We start from the raw sequence: 15,091 nt of genomic DNA, 5'->3' as shown, positions 1-15,091 counted from the left end.
TTTATAATCTTAAATCACTCTGTGGCATAGTGCTGTTAAAACCCCTTGTTACTATGGTAACAGACTATCATCTCTAAAATACCATAGAATTCTCATGTCCTTCTGTATGAAGACTACCCAGAGGCTGGTGAATGATATGAAACTATATGTATTCATGTGCAGGAAAGTAGGGCTTGGAGTATCTTCCCACTACTTATGTTGACGTGTTGCAAGAGAAATACATTTACCTTATAAAAAAAGCTGCAAACATTACCTATAATAAGTTCTTGCACAGAAACTCATGCTGTTTGAGGAGCTGTGTACATTAAAAGGCCTCCAACCTCATCTTCTCTTGTGTATCCATACCATAATCAGCTTCTCTGGCTCACTCCCTTATTAACTACGGCTTTGGGGACAACTTGCAGGCACAAGATCCCGAAACTCAGTTTCTAGTAGGATCGAGGAGACCTTGTATAAACTCCTTATGAGGCGGTATAGAACTCCTTGGGTCATTGCTGGAGGTTCCAGGCGACAAGTGGGGAATCAAGTTTTCATAATAATAAGTGGGTGACTCCTCACCGGGAGATTCACCGGCTACAATTCCACTCCACCATGCTGTTGATTTAATTGACAATCTGGAAGGTTTAGTACTCAACTCTTGGGGCAACTGGGTCCAACATGAAACAAGATGGTTCTGCTGGCCCACTTTCATGATGTATGCTGACCTGAGATCCTTGTTATAACTGAACTTATTAATATGATTGTACTGTTGTATTTCCTTATGTTTTTTGGGGTATACCTCAGAAGTATCCAGAGTGTGGAGGCCTCCATCCCTGGGAGGCCTCCAATAGAAAAAGAAAAAAATAGATTTGGGCCACTGCTGGAATAAACTTGTTTGAGGGTGATACATGCAGAATAGGGGCTGTTGGAAATTAGCAACCTCTGTAAATGATGCTGAAAATGCAAGTTCTAACTTTTGCAGATTTTTATTCATTTATACTGATGTTCCTTCTAATCTGCTAACTTCTTTCCGTTGTGCAGATAATATATATTGAATTAACACATTGAATGCAACACATTGTTGTGCAAAATAATTATTTTTTATGTCATACAAGTTCATGTAAAGTACAAAAAAATGGGCAAAAGAAATAATTGCAAAAAGTATCTGTGCTTATTTACCATTTGCACCGATTTAGTATCTTAATATGAAAACATGAATCCATAGGAAATTAAAAAAAGATGTTGATGCTAAGTGTTTTTTTTTTTTCAAAAAACAAAATAAGCACAAGTCTCACATTGTGCCTTGAACAAATGATGCCCTGAATCTTAGCGTGTCTTATGAAAAGAGGGGGCAGATGCGATGTGCACCACGAAATTAAATTAACTCTTTACATTGGAATTTCAAAGCTAAAAAAGGATTTTTTTTTCCTGTATTTAAATTTTTTCGTTGCTTGTGAACTTACATGCTTCTAAAGTACTAAATCATAATATTTCTCTATTTTCATGTTTAGAATAGTGGTTATTTTTCTTTACAGGGTGTTTTTTCTAAGATCTAAGTAGTCACGGGTTTAAATGTATTGGTATTAATATTGGACATCACTGAAGTGTGTTTAAAGACTACAATAAGATTTAATTATCTGCTGTTCTGGGGCATAAAATTGAGCCTTGTGAAAAATTTACACTGCTTTAAGAATGTTCCTAGGAAACAATTTATACATGTCAATTGTAGGGTATCAGTTCCAGTCACCATGGTAACAACATCTTGTCTTTCTAGGGACCAATGATCTAGCTGTCGTTGCCATAGCGATCTATCATGCTGCACATCAATATATAATCCGGTTAGATCTGTGATATATAGTTTTACAGTAATTCATTTTTCCTATTGTATGGAGGACCCCCTATATTTAAGATTTTCTTTAAAGTGAAAAGCAGTGTGGAGGGCAGATGTTTGGGAAGTAGTTGTCCTGGCAACAGAGTTAGGGCGTTTCAGAGGGTGGTTGCCTGGGAGATCTGGATGCTGACGACGGCTGGTAAGGTTTCGGAGGACAGACTGGCTTCACGCTTATCCGCAGGCTTGTCAGTCAGAGACCTTGCCTTCCTCACCTTCAAGATAACACAGAGCACCATCAGAACAAGAAAAAAGCAAAATAGAGGAGAGAGAGAGGGATACAGAGAGTCAGAGAGGAAGCAAAATAGAGGCAGATAAGAGGGACTGAAAAGACGACAGAAGAACGGAGATAACAGAACATTTTAAAGGACAGATACATATATTAATATAAATATATATATTTAAGAAGGCATTTAGTGCAGAGAGTGAAATAAATACAGTGGAAGAACAGTAGAATACAGATTCCAAGAAAACTGGAAAAAGAAAAGGTAGATTGAAGGAGACAAAATCAGAAATGCTTAGAGGGATTTAAAGGGGTGATCGTTAATTTGTTAGTATTTAGAAAGGAGGGAGCACTGTTGCTAAACAGGACAAAGAGAGTCGTCCAGTCCAAGCACCCACTTCATCTGTTGCCTTGTGACATCTCTCTCCGACTGCAAGACATTGAGGGTCATTCCAGGCATGGCTACGATCACCTGCACTCGCTTCAGTGAGGAATACCAACTCTTCGAAGAACTAGGAAAGTAAGTTGAACATGGCTTGCGAGAATGGATTAAAAGTTGCTGGGGTTATGTTACAGGGTTTACAAGGAGGTGAGCACTGAAAAGGCATTTGGGGCTGGTGGTTCCCAAGCCAATATAGAGGAATGGGACATTTTGGTAACACTTAGCAAAACCAAATTATTTTTCTGATTCTTTAATAGATCAGTTGCCAACATTGACTTTGCCATTTATTTATCATGTACATGGAACTACACGATTTTAGTTGTTTTAAGGAATGCTTTTCAAAGAACATTTGCATTGTATGAAATTTCTAGGGTTTAAATTGGGTTTCAATCCACTAAAACATTTCTGGAGCCCCCTTCTTTCTAGACTTGAGGAATGCTTGATGGTTCCATGAGTTACTGCTCTACAGCATCCCCTTGTCATTGCTGCATCCTTTTCTATTGTAAATTGGAATCTTCTTTAGAAGAAAAGAACGATCAGTAGTTTGGGGTTTTAAAAACATGTTTCTCAGTCTCAATAACATGCTCTGTTGGCTGTGCTTTGTTAAAAGGGGGTGAACTCTCTTTTGATCCAAACCTATTGTTGCTGGAGGAATGCATTGCAGGTCTTCTTAGACACTCTAAGGCAATCCATTACCCTCAGTGAATTGTATCTGCTAATAGCAGCTAGAGTCAACTTTTCAAGATTCGTCTTAGCAAATTGTTAGTGACATATGGTATGGTATACTGGGAACTAGCTCACTTTACAAGAATCAAGGACACAATAACTCTTCCAGCTGGCAGCCAGCCAAGACATTAGTGTTGGTTTTTAAGGCACAGTGATTACGTTTTCCCAAATAAAATATACAGCGCTGAGAATGGACATATATTTCTGGCGGCATATGTAATAGAGCAGCATCATTTCTCCAAATCAAGAAAGCTCACATTGTAGGCAACGTGTGAACTGCAGTGTTAAGTGTAGTGCATACGCTTAGCAATGTGTATCAATAAGGGGTGTGGAAATCATTTAAGTCTGTGGGAGAGAAAAAAATAAATGAGGATAAAAGGAACATGATAATGGTACATAATTTAATTTAAAAGCACTGTGTTATTTGATAATTTACCCATAATGTGCTTTCTATTATGGTTGTTGAGGTCCTATAATATATATATATATATATATATATATATATATATATAAATAAATATATATATATATAATGCTATATGGTATGATTCTGTATATTTTTTGTATTACATTACAATTGTGCAACAAATGCAGTTGGAAAAAATTTGCGTGGTGTACAATCTATTGCATATGCCACTGTCTGGCTCTGAAAAGGTTAATGCACATTTCAAAAAAAGAGGTAGGCGAACACAGAGAAAAAGTGTGTTTGATAGACCCCCTCCCAGTGCAGTGGATGCACCCCCAACCGCCAGCACCACTGCAGTGTGTGTGATGAAATCCAGCACCAAGAGCTTTAATGGGAGACCCCTAGCCGCTCTCTACAGCTGCCCCCAGAGCTTTACAGGGCATCTGAATGGTACTTTACTGTGGCATACCTGTTTCATAAATCATCTGCAGTTTTTGTTATCTTAACCAGTTTAAGAAAAAAAGGGGAAAAATAACATCTAAAGGTTAAAGCTTTCCCCCCCCCTCAATCAATGCAACTGGATTTTAATTCATCAGAGATTTTTAAAAATATGTCATTCCTTATTTAAAGCTCTTTCATACTGCACTAGTAATAGTGGAAAAATATGTAACTTTATATAAGAATAAAATTGAGATGATGCTTTGTCTACACAGCGTATACAATTGATATTTTGAGTTGCAAGGGTTCAAGAGCGTGGCTTCGGAAGTCAGCTTTTCATCGGCCATTGGGAGTACATTCCATATGTTGTTGCGTGCAAGCTTAGAGATATTTTCATAGTTGGTTGTTGATCCAATGTTAATTACTTAAATTTATAGAAAAAAACTGCCCATAGGATCAGAGTACTGTATTTTATCTCATTCTTAGATATCTGTGGCATTGCAATGTGATTAGCCCTTTAAGATTTATAGCTCAAGAGCATGGGACATAAATAAGGCACATATTGCATCTGGCGAAATTAATAGCCTTTCTTGGGAAAATAGTTTTGTGTAGGTGGACGACATCCATCAATGGCTTTTATAACACCTTCAGTGCCAGATATGTGGGCAACTCACGGTTAAAGCCATGTCAGAAGGGTCATAAATAAGCCTTGCACCAGTCCTACAATACATTGTGCTTCAGATGGACTATAGACCATGCATTGTGGGGGTGGATGGATTTAATATAGATGCTGCCGGTGTTATGGACCCAAAATGTCAGTTGCAGCTTTATTACTATTGAAATGTCTAGTGGCATTTAAAAAGCTACTGGCTTATCGGAGCTCCATCCTTACAGCAGTATTCTTTTAAATTGCTTTCAATGGCTGTTATGTGTGATATTCTCTGTATCATTATTATTATTAGAGTCGGCGCGCCATCTCGGTAAAACATGCATTAACTTTAAAGAAAAAGCCAATTCTCAATTTGCAGTTTGCCGTGCTTTTATATAAAGCTGAGTTTACATCGGTTAATTTGAGCATTGACTTTAAACTATGGAATATTGGGGGGTTTGTAAAAAAAAGTTCCAAAGTGTTATCAAAACCTTAGCAACCAATATAATTATCCCACTGAGAAGACTTACACTGGTTGCTACACGATTCCTAATAGTATTCCTATTTTAACATAAATGCTATCATGTCTATTCAGGCAATTTCTTAATTGTGTGGGTATATATTCACTAAATAATTAGGAGACCATCTGTTTTGCTTCCATAGATGCCCATTACATCAGCATGGCACTATATTGATGATCAATAAATAATAATAAAAATTTTGAAGTTTTAAAATGTTCTTTTGTTCTGAGCTGGTATCTTCCACCTCTCCCACCCAACAATAAAACATACTGAAATCTTATATTACTGGATTTGAGTATTGTATGCCTATAGTTCTAACATAAAAAAAAAAGTAAATTACCTTCCAAATTAGTGGATCATAAAAAAAATTTGGTGCCAGGAGGTGTGAAGAAGTCAGCTTGATAAATATAGTTTCCTACTATGCCAGAATCCATACCTTCCAAGTGTCCTGTCTCTTTGGAGTTCTCACTCTCTCTGGCCAGAACAATACACTTTTCTACAACCTCTGTTTTTTTTTGGGGGGGGGGTTGCATTGCCTGCATTGTCAGAACATAGCAGGTTATCTCTTCCAGGAACGTTTTCCACGTGATAGAATAACGTGGCTTGGAGCTTACGCTATAGCCAAGTCATCTGAACCCACCCCTATACATATCACAGAACATTATAGAGCTGGGTGACATTGAGCTAGACCTTGTGAGAACTGAGCTGGCCCAAAACACAAAGAAAGTCCTTAAAGACACTTGGTAGAACCATATGTTGAACATGAGAAAAAACCTCAGCCAACCTACCCTTCTCTACAACAAAGCAGCTGTAAATAACTATAACAATTATTACCTGGTGTATTCGTTCCCACCAATTGAGGCCAAATGAGGCTTATATTTTGATACAAGTGGTGGTGTAAAGTGGTCAATTTATGCTCTTCCATATGGTAATGGCTTTATGGGATCAGCTGGTGCTCCATAAATCAACTTTGACGTAACTTGGTAAAGCTTGCCCAAAGTAAGATTAAACATTGGGGCCAGATTTGTTTTTTCCTCTGCTAAAAAGGAAAATTCTAGCACTGGTGAGATTACTTTTTACATTTCTGCAACTCACATACACTATATGGACAAAAGTATTGGGACACCCAACCATGTCTTTATGTCTTGTCTAAAATGTTTTGGAATTCCTCTTCAGCGGTCCAAGATATTTTGGGCAATGCTATTCTTCCAACTTTGTGGGAACACTTAGGGGAAGGCCCTTTTCTATTCCATCATGACTGTGTCCCAGTGCACAAAGCAAGGTGCATAAAGACATGGTTGGATGGGTTTGCTGTGGAGCAACTTGACCGGCCCACACAGAGCCCTGACCTCAACGCCATCAAACACCTTTTGGATGAGCTGGAATGGAGCTTGTCATAAAAATCCCTGTTGGTGTAACGGTCAGATGTCCCAATACAATTCAGTGTTTAGTGAGCAAAGTGCTGACTGGTGCAGAATGCACTCGCTTCCGTAAGAAAGTTTAACACAGACTGCCTCCCTCCTTTAAATTTATATAATGAGCTATTATAACAAGCATTTGTAAGTGCCAAAACAGTGGCATATTTGAATACTTGCCATTTAATAAACATACTTTGGGGATAGCCCTGTCCTTGAATGTGCCTAATTTTAAAATGATTCCTTATTTAAAACATATAGATTAAGTCAAGCAACTGATCAGTGATTAACACACCTGCATACAGGTGATAATAGCCTTAAAATCTGACCCTTGAGGTAGTTCATTTTGCTAAATTGAGACTGTTCTAAATGCTGGCAACCACCCCACCTCCTTTTGCATTTAGATTTGGCTCCCTACGGTGGGTCAGACAGCTCATTAGAACCTAATTCACAAGGTACTAGGACTAAGCTTTTCATATTGCTCCCTGAACACATTATTCTGACCATTTACGCTTTATAATAACTCTTCCATCACATTACACGGCATAAATTGCAAAACCTTTCGGAAGGCGCAACAGAAAATGATAATTCTCTGCAGAGGTGTAGAAAGCTAAAAAATATGTAAATGTGTTCAAGAGGGTTCTTTTTATTCCTTTCATAGTTACCAAGGTAACGTTTCAAATGTTTAATTGTAAAACACTTTTTTTCCCCAAGAATCAGATCATTCATACACTGTATGACCGAAAGAATGTGGACACTTGACCATCATACCTGTATGAGCTTGTTGGACACCCCATTCCAAAACATAAGCATTTATAATTAGCGGTCAAATAGTGTATCCTAAATATTATTTGTTTAGAGGCAGAGAGAGCAGGCATGACTGCAGACTTTGGGAAACAGACAGACCCGCACTGGCCATCTGGCACACTGGGCAAACGCTAGGTGGGCCAGTGGCCGACGGTGTAAAAACGTAGCATGCGGCTGCCCATATTAAGCTGTTAGCCACTCGTACATTATCAGGCAGTGGTTAGACTTAAAAAGTGCCAGTCTGGCCCTGGAAATATAATCAGTACCCTTAAAGTGTCAGTATAACATACTGACTACGCTTAAAATTACATTTAAGAGTTTACGTTGCTTTTTAATTAATCTTCAATGCATTTTTCTTACCCCTAGAAGTATTCGTATAGGTATGCTCAATGCTTGACACGTGCTACATCATTTTATTCCCAGAAGCCGTACTCCATATTTTACACTTTGAGAGAATAATATTCTTTAGGGGTCCGGTGCTCTAAATCTGGTATCTGTGAAGTATGGTAGGCGCCAGCAGTTTTCCTCATGGTAATATTCTATCCTTTGTATAGTATGGGAATACATTAAAGTTGTGTTAGTTCGGCATAACTACATACACAGCTAGTAAACTGACTTAATGGTCCTTCATAGACAGTGGCACCAGAGGAAAGAGACTTGGGAGTTACTATTGCAGATGATTTAGCAGAGGTAGCAGATATATGTATGCTGGTTGTGTAAAGATGAGCCCACCACAGAAAATGACCCCTCCTGTCTGGGACCCTTGCCAACTATATGTTTACCTTATATTGACAACATAGGTGGGCTGCATTATGATTTTGTGTGGCACCACCCTTACAAAAAAATACTGCAGTTTTTCTGAAGTAATACTGCAGTTTTTTGGACATGAAAAAACTGCAATACTGCACTTTTACTGTAGTATTACTTCACATTTACTGCAGTTTCACTGCATTTGTACTTCACTGTACTGCAGTTGTACTGCAGTTATTTTTGTACGGAAGTACAAATGCAATAAAGCTACAGCACATTGAAGTACAACTGTAGGTTTGCAATATAAAAAAAGTGCAGTAAATGTGCAGTAATACTGCAGTAAAAGTGCAGTATTGCAGTTTTTTCATGTCCAAAAAACTGCAGTATTACTTCAGAAAAACTGCAGTAATTTTTCGTAAGGGCATTGGTAGCCTCAAAAGATCTTTATCTTACATCCTACATTAGTATTGTCTATGGTAATCTACTTAAAGCACTCAGGTAAAAGATAAAGGGGGACAGGAAAAGACCACATTTTTGGAAAAATGTTATTGTGAAGAAGAAAACAGGCAAGGAAAATATTCAAAAAATGCTGTTTTGATTCTAAGTGTCTGGATTTTTATGAACAAGCCAATATTGCAAAAATAGCCAAGAGCAAAACAAGATGTTAATACTTTTGCATATAAACTCTATTTTTGCCTCTTTTTTTTTTTAAACAGCAGTAACGTATAACAACATGGAATGGTGAAGCATAATAACCCATAGTACTGTTTTATAGATAAGGTAGCGAATTTCCAGAAAAAAAACTAAACCTGTAAATTAAAGCAAGCATCATTGAATAATATACAGCACCTCACCATACAAGGCCTTCTGGTATTTTTTTGCTTCAGCACTGAATAGTTTACCTTATTTGATAATACATCGTCTTCCCATTGTCCTGATTCATATCAGTTTTGCTGATGCATTGGGGCTGTTCACAAAGTCCTTTGTATTGCGCGATCTCAACATTGATTTCTCTTTCACTTTACGTTACGCTTTTCTTTCCATTTTTGTGTGTAAATGGTTCTTACAAGCTGTGAAATTACACACTTCTATGTTTCTATGCTGTGGTGTAAGTCCATCATTATATTAATATAATATTATACATTATATCACACATATACTTTGTATTAGGGCAGTACATTTAAATATGTATTTTTAACCACTTCAGTAAAGAAAAGTTAAATAAAAAGGTTAAATAAAAAAAAAAAAACACCTTTACATTTTTTTTACCTTTTTTCTAGGGGCGCTTTCTCCATCGTCCGTAGGTGTGTGAAAGTTTTATCGGGCCAGGAATATGCAGCAAAAATTATTAACACCAAGAAGCTTTCAGCTCGAGGTGAGTGTGGAATATAAAGCATTCTTTTTGCCTTGCTGTTACGGACAAATATGTGTGAAATGGGTAAGAGGTTAGATAAGAAAGAAAATATTAGAGAAAGGTGTTTTCTTTAATTACACAAGGTCAAAGATATGGTAGATATGGATGTAATAGATTAGACAGGAAAATAATTTCTGGATCATCTCTTATACTTAGGTCTTTGGAGGAGATTAGAGACTTTCAGTCTTAGTTTGGATAGTTGAAATATGGGTCTAATTGATAGGTCATAGTCATCACAATAATAGTCCTTTGAAAACAGTTTCACTTCTAGGTCTTCATTTTAAGAGTATGCTTGTCCAAATTTCTCCTGATCATATAGGCCAGAGGTAATCAGAACTATTTGTCTGCATCTCATCCTCAAATGGATGCAGTCCTTTTATTGTCATTAGACTGTTCCGACATTTCTGAATAAGACACACTGGCCAAAAATTGTTGGCCTGTTAATTGTTTTTTTTGGTACACTTATTTCTGGAATGGCCCCTGGTTTTCAAAACACATTTATTTTAAATTGATATGTTAGCTGCATTTGGAAGATGGACTTACTTCACTGTAGAAAAGTCCAATGTTCTAGTCTTTTTGTGTGTATCTGAAATAAAAAATAAAATACTATATGAAAAATTGCCTTGTGTGGCTGCGATCAGAGATAAGCTTAATGCTTCCAAAGTGCTCTGCGGACAAATTCATCACACAGTTATGGCAATGCAAGATATTGAACGAGGCTATGTTTAATTCCCCCAAAGCAAGGCAGATGTTCAAAATCTCATGAAATATAATGCATGGAAAAATCTTAGGTACATCGGTGAAACCAAGTAATGGATCCCAGTCTGCAATGTTTGTTAGTTACCGTAATACTTTTATTTTTTTCTGATGGACAGATATATTGCATGTACTTTAAGACTATTGATAGTTTCCCTGCGGAGGCCGAGGGTATAAGTATGCAGATGACCTTTTGGAAAGGCAGCACACAATCTTTCACAACGTATTGCACCAAAAATCATTGCAATAGAATCAAAACCAGATACAGAATAGTGAAAAGGTGTCAGCAAAAGTGATAGAAGTCAGAAGAGATGCCGGTGAAAAGTCAGGAGTCAGTAGTCTCCGGAAGCAAATAAAACAAAGGGAGAAGACATTAATAGAGAGGCAAGTATAGAGAAGAGTAATGAGCTGGAGACAGAAGGTAGGTGAGTCACTGAGAGAAGATTGGACATTCAAAGGAAGTGACGGGGAGCATCATAAAAGCTGATATCCAGGAGAAAAGAACTCGGAGAATAGAATGACGATAGCAGAGCTGTCATGAGCAGAGGTGGTAGCCTGTAATAGATGGTCGAGAGAAGAGATTAGATGATGTTCCCATAATTTGTTTTAAGAGTTATTACCCTACTAGTATATACTAAGAAGATGCACTTCTGAGAATACTAGTGGAGATATAGATCCAATGTATTTCAGCTGCACGTTTACCTATCCTAGGCCTGACCCATGGCGGCGCACACAGCTGCCCCTCTGTGGTCACTGTCCTTACTGTAGAATGTAGGCATATGACTTCATAACCCAACGCTTCATGTCCTGAAGGCACACAGTGCCTTTTAATGCATTCTATAGACTGTCGCCCCCTAGACATGCCGCATGTCATGGTTCCACAGCCACACTTGAGATTTCGCCACTTTTGTGAGCTCAATTCCTTTTCACTGTGTGCTGTGGGCGGTTCTTTAAAACTCCGCCTTGCTCTTGGCTATATAAGCCTGCAGGATTCCATTGCCCTTGTGTTCCAAAATGGCTACCAAGTGTGTTCCCGTGTTCCTGATTTTCCTGTGTATACCCTGGCTTCGTGTGACTTCCCTTCCACATCCTGATTCCTGATACTGCTGACTTCTGTATTCCTGACTCCGGCTCGTCTGGCTACCCATTCTGGTTCCTGATCCCGGCTTATTTATCTGACTACGATTTTATGTTACATTTTTTTTCTAGAAAGGAATTTTTTCATTTTAGATTTTTTGTGTTCCTGTCCCTAGTCGGCCAAGGCCAGAATACGCCACTGATCTTTTTATACAATAATTGCTAAAAATGAAAAATAAACATTTTGGAACCGCTTTGGGAAGTTTTTAGACCTTAAAGTCCATCTCTTTTATTTATGAGTTTATCATATACTATTAATAATAGCTTAAATGTAATATGTAATATGTAAATGTTACCAGAGATTAGTACCGTTATCAACATCATATCTAGATGGGTTAGGTTTCCATATCTCTAAAAACATTATTTTCCCCCTGCATTTTCTCAATCATCTGACGCTACGTACTGAATAGATGGGTAACAATTCTTAACAAAGAAGAGAGCAGTTTAAAATCTTGGTGATGATAAGAGGGTAAAGAGATTGCATAAACTGTGAAAAAAGACCCAGCTGTTATACTATGAAGTTCCTCCCCTCATCCCCCTCACGTACATGTTCACAGCAGGGAAAACGCAGCTTCACTAATTTCAAAGCTATTGGCGAGTTAACGGCAGAAGGCAGCCCTTGGGGAAATAAAAAGGCAGAACTGATCAAACCTGTCAGTGTAGGTGTAACAATGACTCCTGATTCCTGACACATGGAACCTGAGAATGACAGGAAATATGACAGCTTGCACATTGGAAGATGAAGATTTGCCTTCTCTAACCTTCTCAAGAACTTTCAGCAGCCACGTATAGCTTAAATAGGGCATCAAATCACAACAGACTGAGTGCATCAAAGAATATATACGGTGAATTCACAGATTTATGGACTTCTTGATGCTAGCTTTCCATGATGAAAAAAATCAGGCATGTTCTCATCTGGGATTCGGAATACGTAACGTCCAAGTGTTAACAATAAACTTACAAACAGAATTTTCACCCCATGTGCTTTTTACTTAATTTAGATCTCACTATATTATTTGTAGCCATAGTTTGGAAGGCAGAACCAAGTTTGGAAGGCAGAACCAAGTTTGGAAGGCAGAACCAAGTTGGGGCAGAACCAAGTTTTAGCTTGGTTCTAACACTCACGGTACCTGTATAAGCGAGAAGGTATATGTGACAATATTTACAGAAATTAAATTCAAATCTTCACCTTCAATTGACAAAGGTTTGTATTTTTTTACCTCCCCACGCTTAATGAAAGATGAAACTATCATATCAAATGAAAAGTCACTCAAACAAGGCTTGAGCCATCACGTCTTCCAAACTGGCCCAGACTCGAGCCTTCGTTTACATCCCCACAATTGGTTTCTATTAAAAGTTTGGGCCACTTTGTGTTCAATAAATATTCATAACTTACAACAACCTCCAGGTCCCTCCAGGTTAAATGAGGGACTGTAATAATCTACAGTACTCTCAGACATGAACCAAAAAATACGATTAAAGGCATTTTTTTCATGGCTTTGAAATTTCCCCTTTCTTTTAAATTGATTTTAAGAAACTGCTCTATTTGAACCATTGTTCCACTAAAACCTCCTGCCAATGAGCAGTTAACGTGCTTCAGGGATACAATTGTTTCTGATTGTTCAGCTGTTCTCTGCTATCACCCCTACTGTTTCATTGCATGCTGTTCCTTTATGAAATTACCCTATCACTGTGTCAAAAAAAGGATAGAAGGAAAAAAATAAATAAAATGCAATACCTTAAAACCTTGCTGAAATTTGCCAGTTCACAGAACAAAAACAACTAATAATAATAATCATATCAATGTTTCAGATCAATTATTTTCAATCTTGTCCTCAAAAAAGAATTTGAATTTAAAATCACAAGTCTATAAAACAAAGGGACAGACATGTTGCCAGATCCACATGTGTTCATTTGTGAATATATTTAAAGTTGGATGTATTTGAGGCCAATATGTGCGGACATAACCCTTCTTTTTTAGAATTGTACTTAAGAAATATTTATATCTCTCTGTATTAACCAATATTCAATGTAACAGCTTCAGAAATGTATATATGAACCTGACACTGAATCAGGGATGTGCTACTGTGGATGCTGTGGGTGCATGGCATCCAGATGCCTGGTAGGATGCTGGTCAGATACCGTGTGTGTGTGTGTGTATGTACAGCATGTGTAAGTGTATGATGTTAGAGTGAGTGGCTGTTAAAGGGAACTTACATGTTAACATGTGCATGTATTTTACTTATGGTGGGGGTGTGCCGAAATAATACTAACCTTGCAGTTTAAACAAAGGGGTCTATTCACTAAAGGGAGAGTTATATTTCAACTCATTGACTTTACTATACATTATGAATGGTCAACCCCAGTGGGCTTCTACTAAAGGAAGAGCTTGACTGGCCTTATAAACGGAACTAGGGCTGCAGAGGACTGTTTTGGAGTTGTTTTCCCCCTGTTCCACCTTTTCCAGGCGAGTATAATCACACCCTTATGTTTACAGTCCCGTTGAATCCCTGTTTCCGTTGCCCTGTGCCTGACCAGGTCTTAGTCGTAATGCTCTGGAATTGTTTAGCTGCTAGGATCCGTAGGAGTGCCTGCTGACTTTAACCCTAAACATCTCAGATGCCCATGGCCCCCCAGAGCCAAATGTGTGGTGGGATACAACTGAGGGGTGATTGGGAAAGGGAGCTGCCTACACCCGGTTGCTTTGCAGACTGCCCTGGGGAACAGGTGCCGCTCAGGGTCCCGACCACAGATCGTGCCACTTTTTGCACTGAACTATCTAGGGACCCCAAGCTATCAAACAATACCCTGGGTTGATGTTGCTCCCTCAGGATCACCCCGAAAACAGTGACTTACTGTGTTTGGTGGTTGGATTGTGGCGCCAGTCTGTCTGGACAGGGTATTGTTTGGTTGATGTGATTATGGTTCTTATCTCATAAAGTGTTAATCATAAGGCTAGATGTTTTCTTCAATAAAGTCTTCCTGTTTTCTACCTCAACATTTTTTTTTTATGATGATTGGGGTGGGCTGCTATGACACTGTATAGCTACGCTCCGGATAGCCACAGCTCCATTATATTGCTGTCCTGCTTCGACTCCCGAGTACTAGTCTCATCTAGCGCTGAAGGAGTTAATCGCTGAAGTTTCATACCGAATGAAGCACAATTTGAAGTCGTCCCATCACATATAATATAGAGTTAAGTCAGTAGATGTAAAGGTCTTGTCACCGCGTTAACTATGCAATATCCAGGGCCAGCTCAGCCCTTTTTGCTGGAGAACACTGTTGGCTCTTTATAATGAACAGTGACGTCAAGGAGTTGAAATCACAACAATCCTATAAACTCTCCAAGCAGCTCTCCCTTTTATGAATGAACCCCAAAGATGCAATTATAAAATCAAAAATATACAGTGCTTGGACAAAAGAGCAGACTGAGCATGAATATTGGAAGAAAATATCATGGCCCCATGTCCCTTTTGCTTCTGTTTTTCCTTGCAAAAAGCTCTTAGTACTGCCCACAATCCACCAGAAATAATTATTTAC

At 38.3% G+C, this 15,091-nt stretch overlaps 1 protein-coding gene across 2 annotated transcripts in view; it reads left to right on the top strand.

The window, feature by feature from the left end:
* Window positions 1–2,457: 2,457 nt before the first annotated feature.
* CAMK2A (calcium/calmodulin dependent protein kinase II alpha) overlaps window positions 2,458–15,091 on the top strand; it is a 57,909-nt gene continuing 45,275 nt past the window's right edge. For both annotated transcript variants that reach the window (XM_053461872.1, XM_053461871.1), the window contains exons 1-2: window positions 2,458–2,610; window positions 9,525–9,619. In XM_053461872.1, coding sequence (XP_053317847.1) covers window positions 2,549–2,610; window positions 9,525–9,619 — 157 coding nt within the window. In that variant the 5' untranslated portion in view covers window positions 2,458–2,548. The remainder of the gene's footprint in view (window positions 2,611–9,524; window positions 9,620–15,091) is intronic.

This window comes from Spea bombifrons, chromosome 4, assembly GCF_027358695.1.
Source record: "Spea bombifrons isolate aSpeBom1 chromosome 4, aSpeBom1.2.pri, whole genome shotgun sequence".
NCBI lineage: Eukaryota > Metazoa > Chordata > Amphibia > Anura > Pelobatidae > Spea > Spea bombifrons.
This window is presented reverse-complemented; position numbering and strand designations above follow the sequence as displayed.